This window comes from Rhododendron vialii, chromosome 13a (genome assembly GCF_030253575.1).
Source record: "Rhododendron vialii isolate Sample 1 chromosome 13a, ASM3025357v1".
NCBI lineage: Eukaryota > Viridiplantae > Streptophyta > Magnoliopsida > Ericales > Ericaceae > Rhododendron > Rhododendron vialii.
In genome coordinates this window covers 7,293,790-7,313,324 of record NC_080569.1, presented here as the reverse complement: position 1 = coordinate 7,313,324, position 19,535 = coordinate 7,293,790, and the positions used below count along the sequence as shown (strand labels likewise).

Genomic DNA, 19,535 nt, shown 5'->3' with positions numbered 1-19,535 from the left:
TTGAGAGGGGGAAGAAATGGGGAACACGCATCACAACCCAATTCCAGCTGACAACCAGAGAACATGGAGAGAGGAAAAATTATTCAAGCCGCAGGAGTATTGTCACGTGGTGTTCGGCTGTTTTTTTCACCACACATTTGTGTGATCCACCACCATGAAGTGTGTGGAGCTCACACAAATACTATGTGGTAAAGAGATAATTGGAGCACCATTTGGCAATGCCTTTGGGATATAGAATAATTATGCACTTTGCAGATAATTGGGGCCGGTCCATAACTTTAGTATTGAGACAAACAGAAATGTGTGGTGAAGAAGAGTATTGGAGCACCGCGTGCCGGTGCCCAGGGTCGGCTTTGAGATTTCGGAGGCCTAAGACAATCTTCGAAAATGAGTCCCTTAATATCGTATCACTTAACGTGTAATTCCTTCTTCGTTAGTATATTGAGTTTGTTTGCAATGGAAATTATCGTTTAAAGAGAAAAAATGCATCCATGTTAATGATACATTCATCACACTGAATAATTTTCCTAGAGATCAACAATCCCGACGTCTCATGATCCAATTTTATTCTCGCTTTTTGTTTTTTCCTCCATTTCGTTTTTACTGGGCCATTGGATCTTATGTAAAAGGGCACATATTCGTGGGTTAACAAACGGGCTCTATAGCAACACACACACACACACTAGATACTAAAAACAAATGGAGACCCTAATTTTTGGACATTTTTGAGAGCTTAAGACTTGCGAGTCTCATGGACCTTAGCCCAGAGCCGGCCATGCCTGTGCCCCAAGATCACCAATAGTGTTTCCTGTCTTTTTTGCTTTATAAATATGCTACTGTAGCATTTACGATTTATACAAATGGCGGAACACAATCAGTAGCAGAGTTTGAAGACACACATGGAGCCTGGTTCAATTTTTTTAAAAAGTAATTGCTTTAAATATTGTTTCTTTAAGTGAGAGTAGTGTGATTTTTCTATTTTAAAGCTTACATATATATAACCTAATTTAGCGGTACAAAAATTATGGTCATAGCATGGCGGGAAAGTTAATTAGTGTGAAAAACTCCATTGAAAACTCGTTTCAACATAATTACTTTGTTAGATTTTATCCCACGTTACTCACATAGATTACCCATGCTAGCTTGGTTCGTATATATCATAGACGTTACTTTACCTATTGTCAACTGATTTTTGGTTGAAACTCTCAAAGCAATCTAATATGTTATCAAAGCTAAGTCTTTGATCTCATCTCACGTGGTCGAGTTTCTGTCTGAGTCAAATTGCCCCGTCTCATCCATTCATATCTCCACGTGCATCCGGACAGCACGTGAGCGGAAGTATTAGACATTATCTCGCATCACTCACCAAAGCCATCTAATGTTGGCTCATATAATCTAAAGATTACTCCACCTATTAACAATATTTGATTTTAGATCGGAAAGCCCCTAAGAAATCTAACAAAATTAGAGCATCTCCCACCCATATTCAAGCGCGAATTAAAGAAACTCTTGGATAAAGGTACACGTGTTCGATTGGGCAAGGGTCTGTGTACCTCCCTTTGGTGGGACAACTGGTTGGGGGATGGGACCCTTCGATTAAAAATAGAGGGCCCCTTTCACCACCATGAAACTGATCTTTTAGTTCGTTGACTGTTGGACAAATCTTAGTTGGAACCATGGCATTACTTCTTTTGATTTTCCCGGAGTCCATCCATTCTTAATTCAATCTACAAAACCACATTCCAGTGGTTCAACAACCAACCTGATCGCATCATTTGGCATCTCATGACTCCGAATGGTGAGTTGAGTTCCACCACTGCCCACTCCCTCCTTATTCCCACGGAATCCCTCACCTCCAATCTCCACTGGAAATGGATTTGGCGCCTTCCGTGTACCTATCGTATCCAGCACTTCGTCTGGCTTGCTGTCCAGGATCGTCTTCTTACGGGTAACAATCTTTTTACTCGTCGTATCACCTCCTCCCCGGACTGTAGTTGGTGCCCTTCTGTGTGTGAGAATGCCTGTCACGTTCTTTGCGACTGTAGTCGAGCTGTGTCTATTTGGACGGCCGGCAATTCAGTTTCCCTTGCATAACTCTCAGAACAACTCCTTTGACTGGATCATCACCAATGCAAGGATTTCGGGTACCTACTGTTCGGGCACCCCTTGGAAAGTCGTTTTCCTCTTTGCTATTTGGCATATTTGGGTCGATAGAAATAAACGCATCTTCGAATTTAACTCTAACTCGAATTGGCCGGACCCCGCTTCTATTGCTAAGACCATCATAAACAAGGCCTTGGAATGGCATTTCTTGGTCCAGTATAAACTTAAGGGGCAGAGAAATGGCATTGGTGAAAATTTTTTCAAGCTCAACACAGACGGACCGTAGCTTTTAATGCGGCACTGGGCACGGCAGGTACGGGAGGTATTCTCCGTGATCACTTGGTAGATGGGTTGGTGGTTTCCATAAAAATTTGCAGGTGAACTCCAGCCTTATGGCTGAAATTTTGGCTTTACGGGATGGCCCCGGTTTTGGCAAAGGCAGAAAGTGTGAACAAGTTGGAAATCGAAGTTGATGCTTTGGGTATGGTACAGTTGATTGGTGATCATCACACCACAAACCACCAACTTGGTAAACATTTTACTTGATTATAGGTCCCTAGCTCCTAGAAGAATTTGAAGCGGTGTCCATCATATCAAACACTTCTATTGGGAAGCAAATCATTGTACGGATGAATTGGCAAATGACGCACATATTTCGGTGGCAGATTTTCATATCTACCCTCTTATGCCTAAGGACGTGTTTGATTGCATATTTCGTTTTGGGGGGATTCGTAATGATGTGGGATTATGATTGGAATTGAGAATAAGGTGGGATTATTAATGAGGGGATGAATCATTTATTCATGTTTGTTTTGCATAGGATTAGGATTGGAATTGAGAATGAGGTGAAATTATAAATAACATGTTTGTTTTGGCTAGGATTAGAATTGAGATTAAGATTGAGGTAAGTTTTTAAACTGGTTTTGCTCAATCCCATGGGGATGGCATTAGTAATAACACCCCCCCGGATTGACTAATCTCATCAGATGGGAGGATTGGTATTTCCATGAGATTTGTAATCCATGGGATTCCAACCAAACACACTTTTTGAATTGCACTTCACTTTTGGAGTCTTATCCCAAGCCCCAATCCGGCTATCAAACACGCCCTAATTGTATTGCTAGTTTATTTTATGCGAATTTGATTGGGGTTGTATACCCCTGGTTTGTAAACTCTTAATTTATGTTTAATGCATCTTCTATTACCAAAAAAAAAACTCCAAAATGGAGAATAAATGTGATATATTGATGAAAGATTTTGTAATTTATCCCATCTTTTTTTTCAATTTTTATACTTTATGGAAGAATTTTGATGAGGGACCTATCGTTAATTTGATCTAAAAAAAGAGGCGTGGTCTCTATTTTTGGAGACCTGAAAGTAATTTTGGAGACAAAATGAGATTAACCGGGCCGGGCTGATCTTAGCCCAAATCTTTTACTTGTGCGCATTCAAGCCTACTTGACGTAGTTAGGCCCTGCTGTTCTTCATAAATTTCTGTTTGGTAATGGAGTATTAATTTTTCTTTTGTAATGCAGCTCGTACGATGATCTTAGGCAACACATGATTTTAGGCAGCGTCCCAGCGTGCTTCTTTTGCAAAAACTTTTTTTTCCCGATAATCACGTATCTGGACAAACTTATGCGTACTTCGACTGCTTCTGGAAGCTAGACCATAAATTAATTTACCGTCCAATAGCAGGATTCCACTTGAAGTCAAAACAAATGCTCCCTATGAATATCCTCAAAAGAACTACTGTAATTGATAGCAACACCTAATTAATTAAGAAGTTTCGAGACGTCAGGAAGAGCAAACCTCTCGGTCTGATCAGGCCTTGACCACTACAAAGAGAATTAATCATTCCGGTCATTAATTTCCGCGAGAGCCGAATAATTTTTTATTGGAAAAATCCAACAAAAAAGTAACAACAAATACAAAATGCCCAGCAGTACAAGAACAAACAAACTATGATCTCAGTAATGAAAAAAGCGTACATTGATCATTGATTTCTTTTTTCTCCTTTTTTGACTTTTGAGTACCATCTGATAATAGATATACGACTACAAATCAACCAGGAGAGAAGCCCTGCAGAGGGGACAACTGGATCGAGCACTAAGCCACTTATCCACGCACTCCGAATGGTAAGCGTGCTGACACTTTGGCAAAACCTTAACAATCTCTTCATCTGCAAACAAACCCAAGCAAATGGAGCACTCGCTTTCCCTAACGGTACTGTTGCCGCAGCTTCCACTTTCGATGTCGGAAACCGCCGTCGACCGGCGCGGGAAAACGGGTAAGTTGCTTATGGCGGCAGGGTCGAGTCCGAGCGGCTGAGAGACCGGCGGCAAGGAGGAGCTCAAGCTGTTGTTGGAGGTGGCGGCGGCCGTGTTAATTGTTGTTGTTGATGAGGAAGGGATGTAGAGAGAGATGAAGTGGTAGTAGAAGTAGAAGCAAGCGGAGAGGAAGATGATGGCGAAAATGATGATTATGAGGATGAGGCCGAGGGTGTGGTGTGGGATTATGGTGTGGGTGAGGTTTGTGACGTGGAACCGGAAGTTGGGCTGGATCATATTGTCTTGGGAAGCCATGATGGGGAAAGAGGAGAGGAGCGGTGGTGGTGGCCGCCGGCGGTTGGAGTTTGGTTAGGTTTGGAGTTTGAGATATTTGAGTGAGATTAGAAGATGATGGTGTGAGTATGGGCTTCCTATACTGGCTAGCAGAGATGATTGCTCACAAGCATGCATCCACCTTAGTCCTTCGTTAGGTGTGTGAGCATTTGTTACCATTTGTGTAATAAAGCCACCAACTGCCATCTCTCTCTCTCTCTCTAAATTGTGAGCATATAACCCCTTGTGAAGATGAAACTATGCCTTTTGCTTATAATGACACATTTGGCAGTGCGGTGACATTGTGACAGTACAAATATATACATGAAGAAGTGATGAAATTACAAACAAGGTACTACTTCAATTGATTTACTGGGTTGCCGTTGAGGAATTTTTCGGTACCAGGTGGGTATCATGTGGCCGTGTCCATGTGGTGCCCGAGCAACCCATTTAAAATCTTTCAAAATTGTGTCGGACGGTCTAAATTAAAATCCTCTCTCTTCTCTCACCCCACCACTCTCTCTCCAAATCCGAGCTGTCCAAAACCAAAAGGGACGACCTGAATGCGCCGAGCTGGCACCACGTGATACCCACCCAGCACTGAAAAATTTCTCGCGTTGCTGACATGATCATATGTTTTTAGAAATAGCAGCACTATTTTTTTTTTCTCTCTTTTTTACTGGAGACGTGTAAGAAAAGGGGATGGGCGTATCCTACAAACGAGGTGGGTCCCACGCACATTGCGTATGTCGTAATTATGTAATTTTTATGCGATGATTTAAGAGGTGTAAATTGACTTATCATGATTAATTGTTGTACTTTGAGAGATTAATTAGAAGAGTTGTACAGTATTGGAGCCAGTGATTATATAAACCTTGACTCTAAATTGCATAGCCAAAATCATGAGTCGAGTTTGATATTAATTGGCCACGCTCTAGCTTGTGGAGCCCTCATGCATGGATAGGGTAGATTGACAGAAGCACATATGAATATATATTCTACCCATAATATATACTATATGCATCAATCACCAAAAACATTAATGAATGATCGATCTTCTTGATCGAGGACGTACGTACGTACCCATTTGGTTATCGCGCGTTAATTGCATGCTTATTTCCTATCACAATTGTGACCAAATTAACGAATGACAGAATTGGAGGACAAATTAAATAACCGATTGCGATTTAGATGATTCCACACCACACCCTTCCCGATATCGGATTAAGGTGATTTTTTTAAGGGACCATAAACGACGCATTTGGAACAAAATGAGCGACTCCGATCATCTTTGCGGGACCCGAGACGAGCGCAAAACGGATCTGTGCATGGCTGCTGTGCAGCAAATGCTGTACCTGTAGCTTTTCTGATTATTATTTGATCTGTCACTTCAATGAAAAATGAAATTATATAATCGAAGGGTAAATCATACTGTACTGTTTAGTAGTAGAAGCAAAATGGATTAGGCAAAACAGCTGATGCCTCTCGGGTGGGGAGAAAATAAAAAAAATAATGTTACCATTTAAAGAAGTTCCAGCTAGGACATCTTGTTATACATTTCATGAGCTCTTTCATAATTTCCTCAATTTCACATATAAGATACTAGCTTAATTTTGCTAGACGACATCATTCGGAGGCGAACATGAGAGGTGTAACCTTTGAGAGAATGTAGTTTTCTTTTGTTTTCCGGTGTACCCAAAAAAAATGAAAAAAGAAAACACATGTTTTATGGGCATCAGAGTCCAACAAACTTATTCTTTGATAACAAAAGGGCTAAAACAAGCCTTACAATCGGGTGGGACGGCAGGCCTGTTGAATCAGAGCCCGTTAGACATCTTATATAGAAGCTACTAGGGAGTAGTAGAGATTGAATATTGCAAATTAGAATCAGACGAAATGGTCCCGGCGGGGTTCGAACCCGCGACCTTCTGCTCATAAGAGCAACGCTTTAACCAACGGAGCTACGGGACCATTTTGTCGAGTGAAAGTGCCCCATAAAACTAGTTTTTCGTTTAAAAAGAAAGGTAGGTATGACAGAACGTGATGGAAGGAGAAATTTCTGAGGCTGAAAATTACGAGTTCTCTAGATTGTCAAAGTCGTGCTTGGAATTGGAATAAACGCAGAATATTTTTTTTGGGTTAATCATAGTACGTGCGCGAGAAGCAAATCCCGGATTTGCACCCCCTCTTGCGTGTGAATAACTCGTGACGCGCACCCGATTTATTGATTTCCGAATCAGTTTTTTCAAATTGTCTTCGGCCACAACCCATTTTTCCGAGCACGTGAGGCCTCTCATTGGGTCCTCATTTACAAGTCCACTAGTGTGCAAAGTCATTTAAGATGGAAAAGAGTTTTGTAACTAAGCAATGTGGGACAAGATACAAATACATAGGTATTTTATGATGAATCGCATAGTATGGGGGATTTTTTTGAATTATGATTATATATATTGTAGTTGCGGTAAATCTAAAACGGTACCCGGTATCTGATTGGTACCGATACCCTGGCCGGTACGGTATTCAAAACATTGCGCTTGTTAAACATGATACGTTTTTGTGCTGACGAACATATAGGTTGCTTCACCGCTCAATTGGTAAAGTACCGGTAGCCCTCCCCCAGTTTTCATCGTTTTGCCATTTAACTGAATGGAAATGGCTTATCTGCAGTCTGTGTTTGGACTGCAGAGAGCAACAGTCGGTGCATCTCGGTCGTCCAAATGTATTTTTAATAGTTAGATTTTGTTAAAAGAATCTTCGCGAGAAAAATAGTTTCTTCCCGCATAAAGTCTTTTTGAAATCTAAACCATTGATTGCCGAGAAGTTGTCTCCAAACTAAATATACCAAACACTGTAAATGAATGATTTTTTCTCACTCTGCTATCCCAAAGTTCCCAAAAGTGGAGCTCTAGTCATGTACCCACTCACACATAAAGTAAAGCAATGTTGCACCGGTGGGTTATGCGTAAACGTCCAAGTTTCAACAAAATTATTACTCTATGCAAAAATGGGCAATACTGAAGACTATATATATAGCCAAAAAAGAGAGGTTTGAAGTGGTGCTTATTAATAAATCCAACTCAGAAAACCAGTTCAAATCATTCTTCGTTGGGTTCAACAGATCAATCTTTTGGAAGTGGCGTTCCCGGTCACAGTACGTACTTGTGATACATTTCACAGTTAATTTTAGGTATTGTACAAGTTCAGCGAGCTATACGCAGCAGTACTGTCATGTTTCTTCAGTTTTCAACATTACAACAATTCAAACTTTTGGCTAGAACATGCACTAGATTTCTTCTTAATTGGCAACCATAATCGTACGAATGAAAATCCCATCTGACCGGCAGGATTAGGATATCATCCATTGAAACCTCTCCAATTAATGGATCCCGTTGGAACTTTCAATTGAACTGAGACGGTTACAACAAAAGTCAAACGGAAAAATACCTAAAGCTCGTACAAATGCGTTGGTCGCACTGTCATAGCAATATTGACAAGATTCAGCTGAGAATTGTGATAGTTGCACCAAATTTCAAAGATTATTCTTCAATTGCTTTGCACCAATTTTCAGGCCCAAAGGGCAAGGATAGACATAGAGGTAGATCCAAGAACAAGGGCTACAAACGATGCCTTTTTCAACCAAGGCTCGGAACTCATCAACTTGCTGTGAAAGAAGTCGAGGGCTATGAGATCGACGAGACCCATGTAAATGAGGATACCTGAAGAGAGGGAACCCAATATCCCTTCGAGAATCAAGGCGTTGAGACTGCTGTCATCATAACCAGTTAACGAGAATATGATCATCCCCAATACTATTCCCACGGGCGTTGTCACCGAAAACAAGAAGCACATGTAGGCCGTTGTTCCGAAGCTGAACCCCGCCTGTCATTGCCACAGATATCATCATTAGTTAGAAACATAGAATTCACTGACTAGAATCATTAAGTCAATTTTCTCCGCGGACGACCTACGCAAAATGGCCTAGAAGATCGATATCGGATCATCGAGTCGGACTCAAAGTAGGAGCAAAACCGGCCAGGTCTAAAGCTTTTTTTATGCTAATTGGAGACGAGCATAAACCCAAACCTCATCACATCGTATTTAATTGCGATTCAGAATCTATCAATGACATCTCACGTGATCTAAAATTGCTACTTTACCATACATATATGTATTCCAATTTGTCGATAGATAGAGTTTCACCTATTTAGGTATTTTTATTTGAAGCTTACCTAATTTACATATTTTCTTTTATATATGTTTGAGGTAAATAAAGTAAGATAAAGTGTGGGCTGAGTTCCTTATTCTTAAAGATTGTGAGCACTTTTAGTATCTAGTCTAGTAGTACTACATTTCTTTATCTTTTCATCAAATTGGAAAATGCCTTTTTTAATCATTCGTCTTAGGTGAAATTTAAAACCTTCATTAATAATTTTCACTTACAAATTTCTCTCTCATAACAGAACCAATAGTGTAAATTAATTTAACAGGAAATTATCAAAAATGAAAAAAAAAAATCACTAAAGACGAGAAAGTACCATACAGCTGTTTTTTTTAATTTTCCTAAAGTGTCTTATATATAAATTTTGTCACATCGGTCCATATTTTAATACTTTTTCAATTCATATCGTCGAACCGAACGATAACTCCAAAAATCACAACAAAAAAACTAGACCAAAAATTACGAAATTTAATTCAGGGCAAATGAGTTTATAAGAATGCAACCTAATTAAGCGCGGTTAGGCGTCCCTATAAAGAACGTTAAAATTTACGGCAGAATTTATAAATCCCTGACGCCAATCCTTATCGCAAGTCAACGGAATTGGCGATCAGATTTTAAACGGTCATCCCTTCCATCCACCACACAATCCACGGCTCAAACGCCGAGCCACGGTGGCCTAATCACCGTTCGTTCCCCTGAGTTACTCCCGCGACGTGTCCTATCACTCTAATCACGCATCAAGATACGTTATCTAGTACAGGCTTTCATAGATATTCGTACCTGAGCAATACAACCTCCAAGCCCCATCCCTTCAAAGATCTGGTGGAACGCCAGCGCCGCCACAAGCGGCCTGATCGTGCACTGGTTCTGCGACATCCCCATCGTCACCCCTATAATCACCGAGTGAAATATTATCCCTATCTCCAGCACCTGCGACACCAGCCTCTGCTTCATCCTCAACAACTCCTCCGCCGCACTCCGCTCGCCGATAACCCCCAACTCCCCCCCACTCTCCGCCGATTTCCTCCTCGCCGCCAATTCCTCGCTCGTCCCAATCGGCGCGTAATGACTGTTCTTCCCATGGCCGTGGCCGTGGCCGTGGCTGTCGACGTGTGACGTGGCGGTGAGGTCGACGAGCAAGGCGGTGAGGACGCCGATGAGGGTGACGAGGCCGGAGAAGGGGAAGTCCTTCCACGGGTGGCGGGACGAGACCTGGCAGTCGGCGAGGGCGTCGAAGGCGTCGGGGAGGACGTGGACGAGGGAGGTGGAGAGGATGACGCCCGCCGCGAAGCACTTGATTATTAGGATGGCCTTGTCGTAGACCGGCTTGCCGTGGAACAATCGAGCTAGCATCACCGGAGACGATATCCCGACGACGCTCGTGACGAAGATCACGAGGATCGATATGAGCTTAAGATGTGCCGCTGCTCGACTGTCCCGGCACGAGAGCTGTCGAGCCGTGTCGGTCGCGCACACCGCCATGTTTGGATAATTCCCACCTCAGAAACGGAAGTTGGGTATAGAAGTTTAAGAGAGAGAGAGAGTATTCCTAGTTGTAGAACAGTAGAAGGAAGACTTTCCGTTCTCGTGAGTGGTGGGTGACTTTGTCCTTTGTTTCGTGGTAACAGAAAAGCAAAAGACAGACTTTGACATTTCTCTCTGATTTGATTCTGGTGTATGGTGTGGAGCCGCCGGGGCAGCAAATGAGCTAACTTTTACCGTTATCGAGTTTGTTTATTAAATTTTTAATGAATTTGAGTCAAGTTTAGTGAAAATTTAACAAGTTGAGCTCGAGTCAAACAGGTCTTGACTTAATCGAGCTCGAGTTTGTTTACGAGTTTTAACGGATTAACAAAAAACATATAGATATATATATTCTCGCATAGGCTTAATACAACAAAAAAATGTATTGATTGTGAAATATATATCTTTCATTTTCTTATGCTTTACAAGAAAATAATCTCAATTTTAGAATAATAATAACATGTAATATATTTTTGTAAAGAGATTTTGCATTAGGATATCAAAATGCTAATTGTAATAATTAATGTAAAAGCATCTCCAACACTACAGGCAGTTTGATACTAAAAGTACAATTTTTAAAGCATTCAATAATTTTATCCCCTTTTGTGAATGTATATAAATATTTGTGTGTGGTTGTAACATTGTTATAGAACATTTTCAACCTTTTCTTCAAATTTGGAGGCGTCAAAATTTTTTGAAGGTTGATGTGGAATTTTTTTTTAAATACTATTCAAGTAACAGCATAAAAGTAGAAACATCAACGTACGATTAATGGGGTGCCTAATAATGTGATATTTATTTCACTGCTTAAATTAATTAATTAATTTGCCTAGTTATGAGAGAATAGCTATATTTAACCAACCATTAAAGCAAAAGGCAAAATACATATTTTAAAGTAAAAAGATTCTGGAGCAGCACGTGACGGTGTCCGAACCCTTTTCATGCACCCACATAAATTTACGTGGAGTTCAAGACTAAAGTATGGACATCGCATAACTTTGCGGTGTAGGTCGAAGAACCATGGAGCATCCCGTGACAAAATAGTTACTCCTTTTAAAAAGATTATTGGACTTGTAGAAAGTGTGTTTCACTAGTACCGATCATTTCGCCTAACACCACTCACAGCCAAGTCAAATAGAGAGCTCCCGGAGTGCAAAAATGCTAGCACCATACATACTTACACATCCATACTCATAAGTATGCGGGCACTACACACGTTATACATATCTAGTGTACGTGGGGAGCTCACACACTTACGGATGCGAGTGTGTGGTAAGAGTGCCCCAGGCGTGGAGACCACTGAGGTGTGGAAATGTTGGGCACTTGGACATGGCTTTTAATGGAGTGGGGTCCAGTAAATTGAATGGTCATATAAGCCATGGTTTAGTGTCCAAAATGAAGGTTCCAACAAGCGACCGACTTGGATGAGTGTGATGTGTGGAAGTTCCACCACCGCAATTATAGAATGGGTGATCACATCTTTTTCTTTTCTCTTCTCTTTCTAATGCTAGCTGTTCATATTTTTCAAGTTTGTCTTCTCTTTATCACTAAGTTTTTCAGGTATTTCTCGGTGTGCCTAAAATCTAATCTTATTTTTCTCATAGATCTAATCTTATTTTTCTTTTATGAGAAAATCGATGGCTAGTAATTTTGGTCGTTCACTTTTTAAGACAAATACGACGGTATATATTTAGAGCGTTAAGCTCTTCGCTGCTTCTTTTTTTTTTTTGTGTGGTACATTGGAAATGAAGTCCTTGGCTGAGTTGGCTCGACTACCACACTCAAAATTTGGGAGGGAATTTGGGACAGTCTAGTTGTAGTGCTGACTTCTGTCGTTTCTTGGGCTATATATTCATGTGTCATCGGCCTGTACGGGTTTGCAATTAGGAAAACATTGCATCTAATTAGTTTAGTATCTTGGGCTATATATTCAAGTTCATGTGGCTGGCTGTTGTTAACATAAGTTTAGTAGTATCGATATAATGACTAGCGCGCGTTGGGTGCACAAGCAACTTTTGAAATAATTTTTCGATTGTAGCTAGGTGTACGTAGCTATCTATCTATTTGAATTCATTTATGATGTGCATTAATTCTATAGCTGCAACTACGACATGAAACATGGATGGATGGATGGATGGGTGGGTATAACTGCAATGTGCGGTGTGGTAAAAATGAGAAATGAAGAAATAACTGTAACGGGAAGCATGGATGGAGTTTTGCGTTTAAGACAAATTCCAGATTTATCCTCAACAATTTCATTAATCTACGGCAATCGTAATATATGAGCATCCAGAATTTAAGAGTACGTACTTTTGAGAATCCAAAGAGTTTTAAGTAGGCCTCACTTTTGAGTCCATACCAAAAGATTCTTTCAATTCCCTTTATACCTAGTTCTTTTTCTTCAATAGAAAATTCTAAAATAATTCCAATGGATTGACAATAGTAAATGTGTGAATGTGTATTAAAGGGTATAAAAAGTATACAGAAATACTTATTTTTTTTATCTTCTACTATGCTTATCGTCAGCCCAGTGGACTGACAATAGCTTTATTTTGGTATTGATTATATAGGAGTGAAATTACAATCAAGAGGAGAGATTTGCTCTTCCTAATTACTGTAATCAAGGGATACATATTCTCTACAAGGAAAGAAGAATTAATACAATAATAAAGTCCTATACAAACTACACAATCATAGGAATACAGATTGTAGGAAATATTGACCAACCCAAGGATCAAGCAAGGAATTTGATATCCGTTGACAAGATGAATCAACCTAAGTACTGGGATTTGATGGTGGGCTAAAATTATAATGGGTTGGGCTAAAAAAAAAATGAGGTGGTTTAAAATTTATTGAGCTAAAATTTCACATATAAATTTTTAGTTTTTTTTTTTTTTTTTTGAGCTACAGCACAGCTGTCATTCTATGTATTTCCACCACTGGGTGTGTAGACAACGCATGTGAAAACTAATCTTCATAACAAAATGAAATACGGTTTTTTTTTAGATTCTTTGATTATCTTCATTGAAAGAGAACTTGTTGAATATATTGACTCAGACTAAATAATAAATGATTTCTACTCTCTAAATAATGTAGGGCACACCATTCGTAGGATACAACTTCAATAGTGTACGGTTTTTTTTTTTTGTACTTTTCTTTTGTCTATTTTGAAAACTTACATATTTATGCACAAATTTGCTCGACATTAACTATAAACTATTTATTTATATTAGTTTATTAACTTTTGAGTTAGCCCAAACCAGATTAGATTCCTGTTCCGCCCCTGTAAACATTCTATTCGGGTTAATCTTATCTCGTGTACCTTTTGTCCCAAAGCTGGACTAGTGGACTCATTCATAGCTAGGCTGGACCTGTTTGGTTTCCTTTTTCCTTTTTCTTTTGGGCTAGAGAAGTCTAGAACGTAGTGGTAATGTCCACCATGGGCCAAGCCCAAATTGCGGGCTGGGTTTTCTTGTCACATAAGCCACGAAGCTGCTTAGCCTTTGAGTGTAGATCACTGCGACCTGTGTGGAGGGAATAAACTTGCAGGAATGGGAGGAGCTAGCGCAAACAGAGATGGCGGTCTCGCACATAATCCCTTCCGACGAGATCTCAGGGAGTTGCTCGTGGCCGATATCCCCCGGGTTCACCGCGAGAGACTTTAATTTTCTGTTAGCCTGTTGTTTTCAGTTTCACCAAAAGAAGAAGAAGAAGAAGATCAAACCTGTGTGAACATGAAGATTCTACTATATATGGTTTGTGAGAGTTAGCAGCTTCCTATAAAGAGGTGCAACATGTGTTGATCTCCTCTTAGCTGCTTCTAAGTTTTATTTTTCCCCCCTATACATATATCCTTAATTTTGAGATAGTACCTTTTTTCATCTACAAATATATATCTTGAAAAATTCGATGACCCAAATTAATCTATCAATCTTAGGGACGAGTACTTCTTTAGATTCTTTAATTGCAATACAAACTTTTGCAGCATGTGGCTTATAAATTCTATGCAACATTAGTCCCGAGCGAGACTACATGTTGTAGATTTGAGATGCGCTAGATTGATGTGACGTTTCCTCCTAATTTTGTACATAACACCGTTTGTAATAGAGATCATTAATTAATGTATGATGCTTGCCAACTACTTGTACGTTTTTAGAATTGGAGATCGAAGACAAGTGGCATGGATCAAATGGAGACTTAATAATAACTAACAAGTGAGGTTACATTATTAATTATACTAACAAGAGGAATTATCATCTTTAGAGGTCCCATTCTGTTATCCGGTATACCCTTTTAATTACAAGGTCGATCAGTGCATTCCTATAACGCTTAATTGGAACATTGAACCTCTACATATATAGTGCATATGTAAATGGAGAAGATGGAAGAGGGGTGACTGAATTAAAGTAGGTTCTTTGAACATTAATCTTGGGACTAGGAAATTAACACTTTGCCGTCCATATAAAAGTTGTCTTGCAGATAAAGCTGGATAAGTGGGTGCTGGAATGTATGTGTGTGAGAAAGGAGATCGAAAAGAATTAGAGCCCGTTCCAGAACACATTTTAAAAAAATAAGTATTTATTTTACATTTTCAAACTCAAAAAATAATGTAAATGAAAAATAATTTTTCGATTTTTTTTGCACCATATTAAAGATCTTTCAAACAAGATCCATATTGCATATTTTTAGATTTCAATAAATCTATCGTTTTTTAACTTGAAATTGCTTCTTGAAAAATAAGTATTTATTTGACATTAAAAAACGAGGCCTTAATGGAATATCCCAACTTGCCCAATCAAGCTAACTCCATAAAATCCAAATTTAATTTCCCAAGCCAGAAAGGTGAACCCAGCCTTTGCTTCTTTTCTTTTTTCTTTTTTCTTTTTTTTCTTTTTTTTAGGGGGGTGAAGGGACCCACATTTCTCCCCCATAAAATTTGTCGGTCCCACTACTCATATGGACGCATATTATAAGTGCTCCAAAGTATCCAATTCCGAAAAAGCATGTAGACAACATAATGCATGCAAGGAAAACAACACACACTCACAAAGCAGACAGGGTATTGTACACTTCTCCCTTGGAGCACTTGTGGAGCTTGAAATCATGGATTAATTCAAGGGACCCGGCCAATTGAGCAAACTAATGCGTAGCAAAATTTTATGGCCAATTATCGAGTATTTCCGGAGTACTATGCAGGATGCCATATGGTATTTTTCGCAAGTAAAAGAGCTAATTATTGGGTATTTTCGAAATACTATGTGGGTTGCCATGTGGTATCTTTCGCGAAAAATTATCGTTACGTAAATGGTTGGAAGTACCACGTTCGAAAATGCGGTAATCACCACCCCCATTTCATGCCTAGTGGTGGGTCCAATGCGATTCGATCGCCTAAGCCATGAGGTAGAGGGCATTTAGACAAGTGTAGGCTTTCTGATTCGTCAAATGGTCCACGACGCCTAGCTCTTTTTGTACTAATGGGGGTTTATGTATAATAATAATAAAAATCGAATAAAAGTGAGGTAGTTGAAAGTATGATGAATGCTTTAAAAGTGCATGTATAGAAATTTTTAAAAAGAGGAGAAAGAGACAGTTAGGCTATTGTGAGCAATTTTCCGTGCGTGTGAGGGGTGGAACCCTTTGGAAGTGTCGTAGTGCTACGTGCACCCAAGTATTTTCCAAATTCTATTGGTCGACGGGGCTAATCATTGGCTACTCCCGGCGGCGTGCCATGTGATATTGTTGCGTGGTACTTTTCATAAATAACCAGTTGCCAATGACAACATAAGGTGGTTCACTCCGTGTCTCGTGGGCACTCAACTTAATTGCACGATAATGTCTCTTACGCATGATTTGCCGCTGCATAAATGATTAGGAGTACCGCCTAGCTAGGCAACACCATGTGATACTTCAGGAACGCTGAGTAGTTACTCGATTGATCGCAAGGCATGCAATGTTCGGGAGAAATCTTGAGGAAGAACTCCTCAAAATGTTACTCATTCCGCCCCTTTTTTAAGTCTAGTTTCGTAACTTCATCTTATTAAGGAGACATTATCATTATACTTTTTATATCAAATTTTACCTCCATTTTTTCTCCTTACTCTCTATGGAGATATTATCATTACACTTTTACTCACAAAACTTTTCAAAATAGAATCTATTATTAGGAGCAAAACCAAAAAAATTTATCAACTTTTACACTCTAACTTTACAAAATGAACATTTATTAAGTAACCATCCAAAATAAAATACTGAACTTTAAAAAAATGAAGGAATGGAGTATTAGATAAGATCACAAAAACATTTGGGCGAAGTAACACCACCAGGCAGTGAGCCTAGCCACTGCCATGTTCTCATTATTAGTGGGGGTTTCACTTTTTCACTTTCGAATCTAGTAGCAAGTGTCTTAATTAAGGAGGAGGAGGAGGACCCCCCCACCTATTTCTACACACTAATTGCAATCACTTAATAACAAATGATTAAGCACAAATCAAACGAACCGAAAGGAAAAAAACAAAAATGATCAGTGCAAATAGAAAGCGACCCAGCTCCCAGTCCCAGGCTCGCTCGATCTCCAGCTCTCTCAGAAAACCCAGCTAGATCCCTTTTTATCTTTAAAGAAATTAAGAAAGAAGAATACTAGTAGTACATTAGTTAAACTAATTATTAACAAACCCTAAAATCAGCAAGTATGAGTTTTTAATTAATTATGGTGATGATGCATGATTAACAACGCATAAGACAACAATCACAATAAGCACAGAGGTAGCATTTTACTTGATTTGGTTTAAATTAATGCCTACCTCAACTGAAGAAGATGATCAACAGTTACGTACCAAAAAAAAAAGATCAACAAACAGGTCGAGACCGACGACAGATGCGAGCAAAATTCTTCAGGATTAACTGACCCAGAATTAGTCAATGTGTGATGGTTATCTAAGTTATTTTTTCATGACTCGCACGCTGGCTCGTACATCCATTATCAAACAAAAATGGTGCACTAGATCAAGTGCAAAGCATTATTTCTAGTCATTTTCAGCTAATAAGTCCAAAGTTGTAGGGTTATAGGTCATTTTTTTCATGACTAGCAAGCATAATTTCTAGTCATTTCAGCTAATAATTCCAAACTTGTAGGGTTATTGCTTTTCAATAAGCAATACTCCAGACTTAATTTTTTAGCCCTAATTTTATGCCCAAACATGTAGGTGCCACCCCCCTCCCCCAATTTCATGCCCAATTTTTTTTACACTAAGGTAATTCGGTTAAACACCTATATTAGTATGTGAACGATTTCATATTTTATACAGATAATGTAAACATCTCTATTTAAACAATGACTGGTTTGAATCATAATAATAATATCTCGGTGGTTTTCATTTGAAGACTACAAATTAAAGAGTTGTTCCAACATTTACTCTTTTATCAAAAAAAAATTCCATGACAACATTTTATAATATCAATATATACACGCAACAATTCTCTTCAAATTTTGCAGACAACATGCAATAACAAAAGTCATGATCTCTTATTAAACAGCGCCACTCCCATATTTTGATCCTAACTCCGCCACTGAGATTCTTCATTTAGGTGGACTGCATAATCCCATATCACCGTTTGTTGGAGTAATTGATTAGTGGAGTATATGCTAACTTAACATGGTTCTTGGTTTATAAGGGATTCTTAAAAAAAGCGACCATGTTCGTTTGGGGATGTAAGATTTTTTATTATTTTTCTGCGCACGATTTTCAATAAATTTTTTCTCAATTATTTTTTTTTATTTTTTTTCTTTATCTCTATCCAATCATTATACAAAATTTAAATACCAAAACCAACATGGTCATATGATTAGATCCATTCAACTCCTAGTAAGATATTTAAGGCTTCGCCTACTGTAGGACCGACTATTTGGTGCCCTACATGTACCAGTACAACATCATACGTACAAGTGGATCAAGTGCAATTTTGTCTTGATTCTTTTTCTAATTATTAAGGGAATATAATCCCACGTTACTAGTAAGTGAAATCAGTGATCACTTAATAACGAGAGGAACATTTCCATTCATTCTCGATTGATTTTGAGATGGATATTATTAGAACTGTGGCTCATATGTTAAATATGGAGAAATACTAAGAAGTTCTAGAAAAAAGGCTAGATGCCCCAGTGGTACGGTACGGTTCGTACAGGGGTATTTTTGGGATACAGACCAAATATCATATTAGGGTTAGAATAGAGTCGGTATAAATACTCTATGTTGTAAACCCCATTTCATACTGTGATAATAACGAATAGTAGCAGCTCTCACTCCCGTGGACATACCCGATTTTGGGGAACCACGTATATTTCTGTATTGATTCTTTACTGTTTTGTACTCGTAAATCGTGTGCGTGTGTGTGACGATCCTAATAGATATAAATTTTTCATATGGAATCAAAACGGAGCCTATTCCACCCCACATTTCAAAAAAATTACAATTCACACCCTGCGATAACAGATCGGTAAAAAGACTGCACTATGATAGACCCAAAGAGAAACTACACGTGACAGACCTCAAACGCGACTGCAAGTGAGGGCCAGAGGGATATTAAGGAAATATAGTTCCATATTACTTAGGAGTAGAATGAGTGATCACTTAATAACATGAGAGACCTCTCCACTTTTGTCAATTAATTTTAAGACGGACATAAAGTTTTCACACTAATAATGTGTTGGTTACATGGTTTATTATTCATTGAATTGAATTTGGCCAACAACACAACTATATGCTTAAGCCTTTTTCTTTCTTTCTTTTTTCAAAAAATGATACTTAAATCCCTCTTCTTCTTTTTTGGCTGCTTAGGCGTGCACAACATGGCGTGAGGCTGAGGTTATCCTAACGTGCTTATAATTAAGATTTACAGAATACTAATAATTAAGATTATTAAGTTAAACAATGGATTAAGGTTAAAGACAAAAACAAAAACACGGTCTATTATTGCATAACCTTTTGTCTACCATCATTGTTTTTAAGCCTTAGGTTGATGTTGATCAAACATTAACCATCCACCTCACATAAACCTCATAAATAAAGCAATGCTCATAAGCACCCTTA

General features: G+C 38.9%; 1 protein-coding gene and 1 non-coding gene across 2 annotated transcripts; both read right to left on the bottom strand.

The window, feature by feature from the left end:
• Nucleotides 1-6,603: 6,603 nt before the first annotated feature.
• TRNAI-UAU (transfer RNA isoleucine (anticodon UAU)) lies at nucleotides 6,604-6,677 on the bottom strand. Its single transcript has one exon. It is a non-coding gene; the product is annotated as a tRNA-Ile (tRNA).
• Nucleotides 6,678-8,082: 1,405 nt separating this feature from the next.
• LOC131314293 (zinc transporter 6, chloroplastic) lies at nucleotides 8,083-10,617 on the bottom strand. The gene is made up of 2 exons (XM_058342833.1): nucleotides 9,706-10,617; nucleotides 8,083-8,585 (listed from the first exon to the last, which is right to left on the bottom strand). Exons 1-2 carry the CDS (start codon nucleotides 10,405-10,407, stop codon nucleotides 8,271-8,273), a joined length of 1,017 nt encoding a protein of 338 aa, XP_058198816.1. The 5' UTR covers nucleotides 10,408-10,617; the 3' UTR covers nucleotides 8,083-8,270.
• Nucleotides 10,618-19,535: the final 8,918 nt, after the last annotated feature.

Bases quoted from the DNA above. Each gene is read 5' to 3' on its own strand.
- LOC131314293 (XM_058342833.1), bottom strand. From the start codon at position 10,407: ATGGCGGTGTGCGCGACCGACACGGCTCGACAGCTCTCGTGCCGGGAC. The intron at 8,586-9,705 runs GTACGAATATCT...TGGCAATGACAG, and splicing joins TTGGAGGTTGTATTGCTCAG to GCGGGGTTCAGCTTCGGAAC.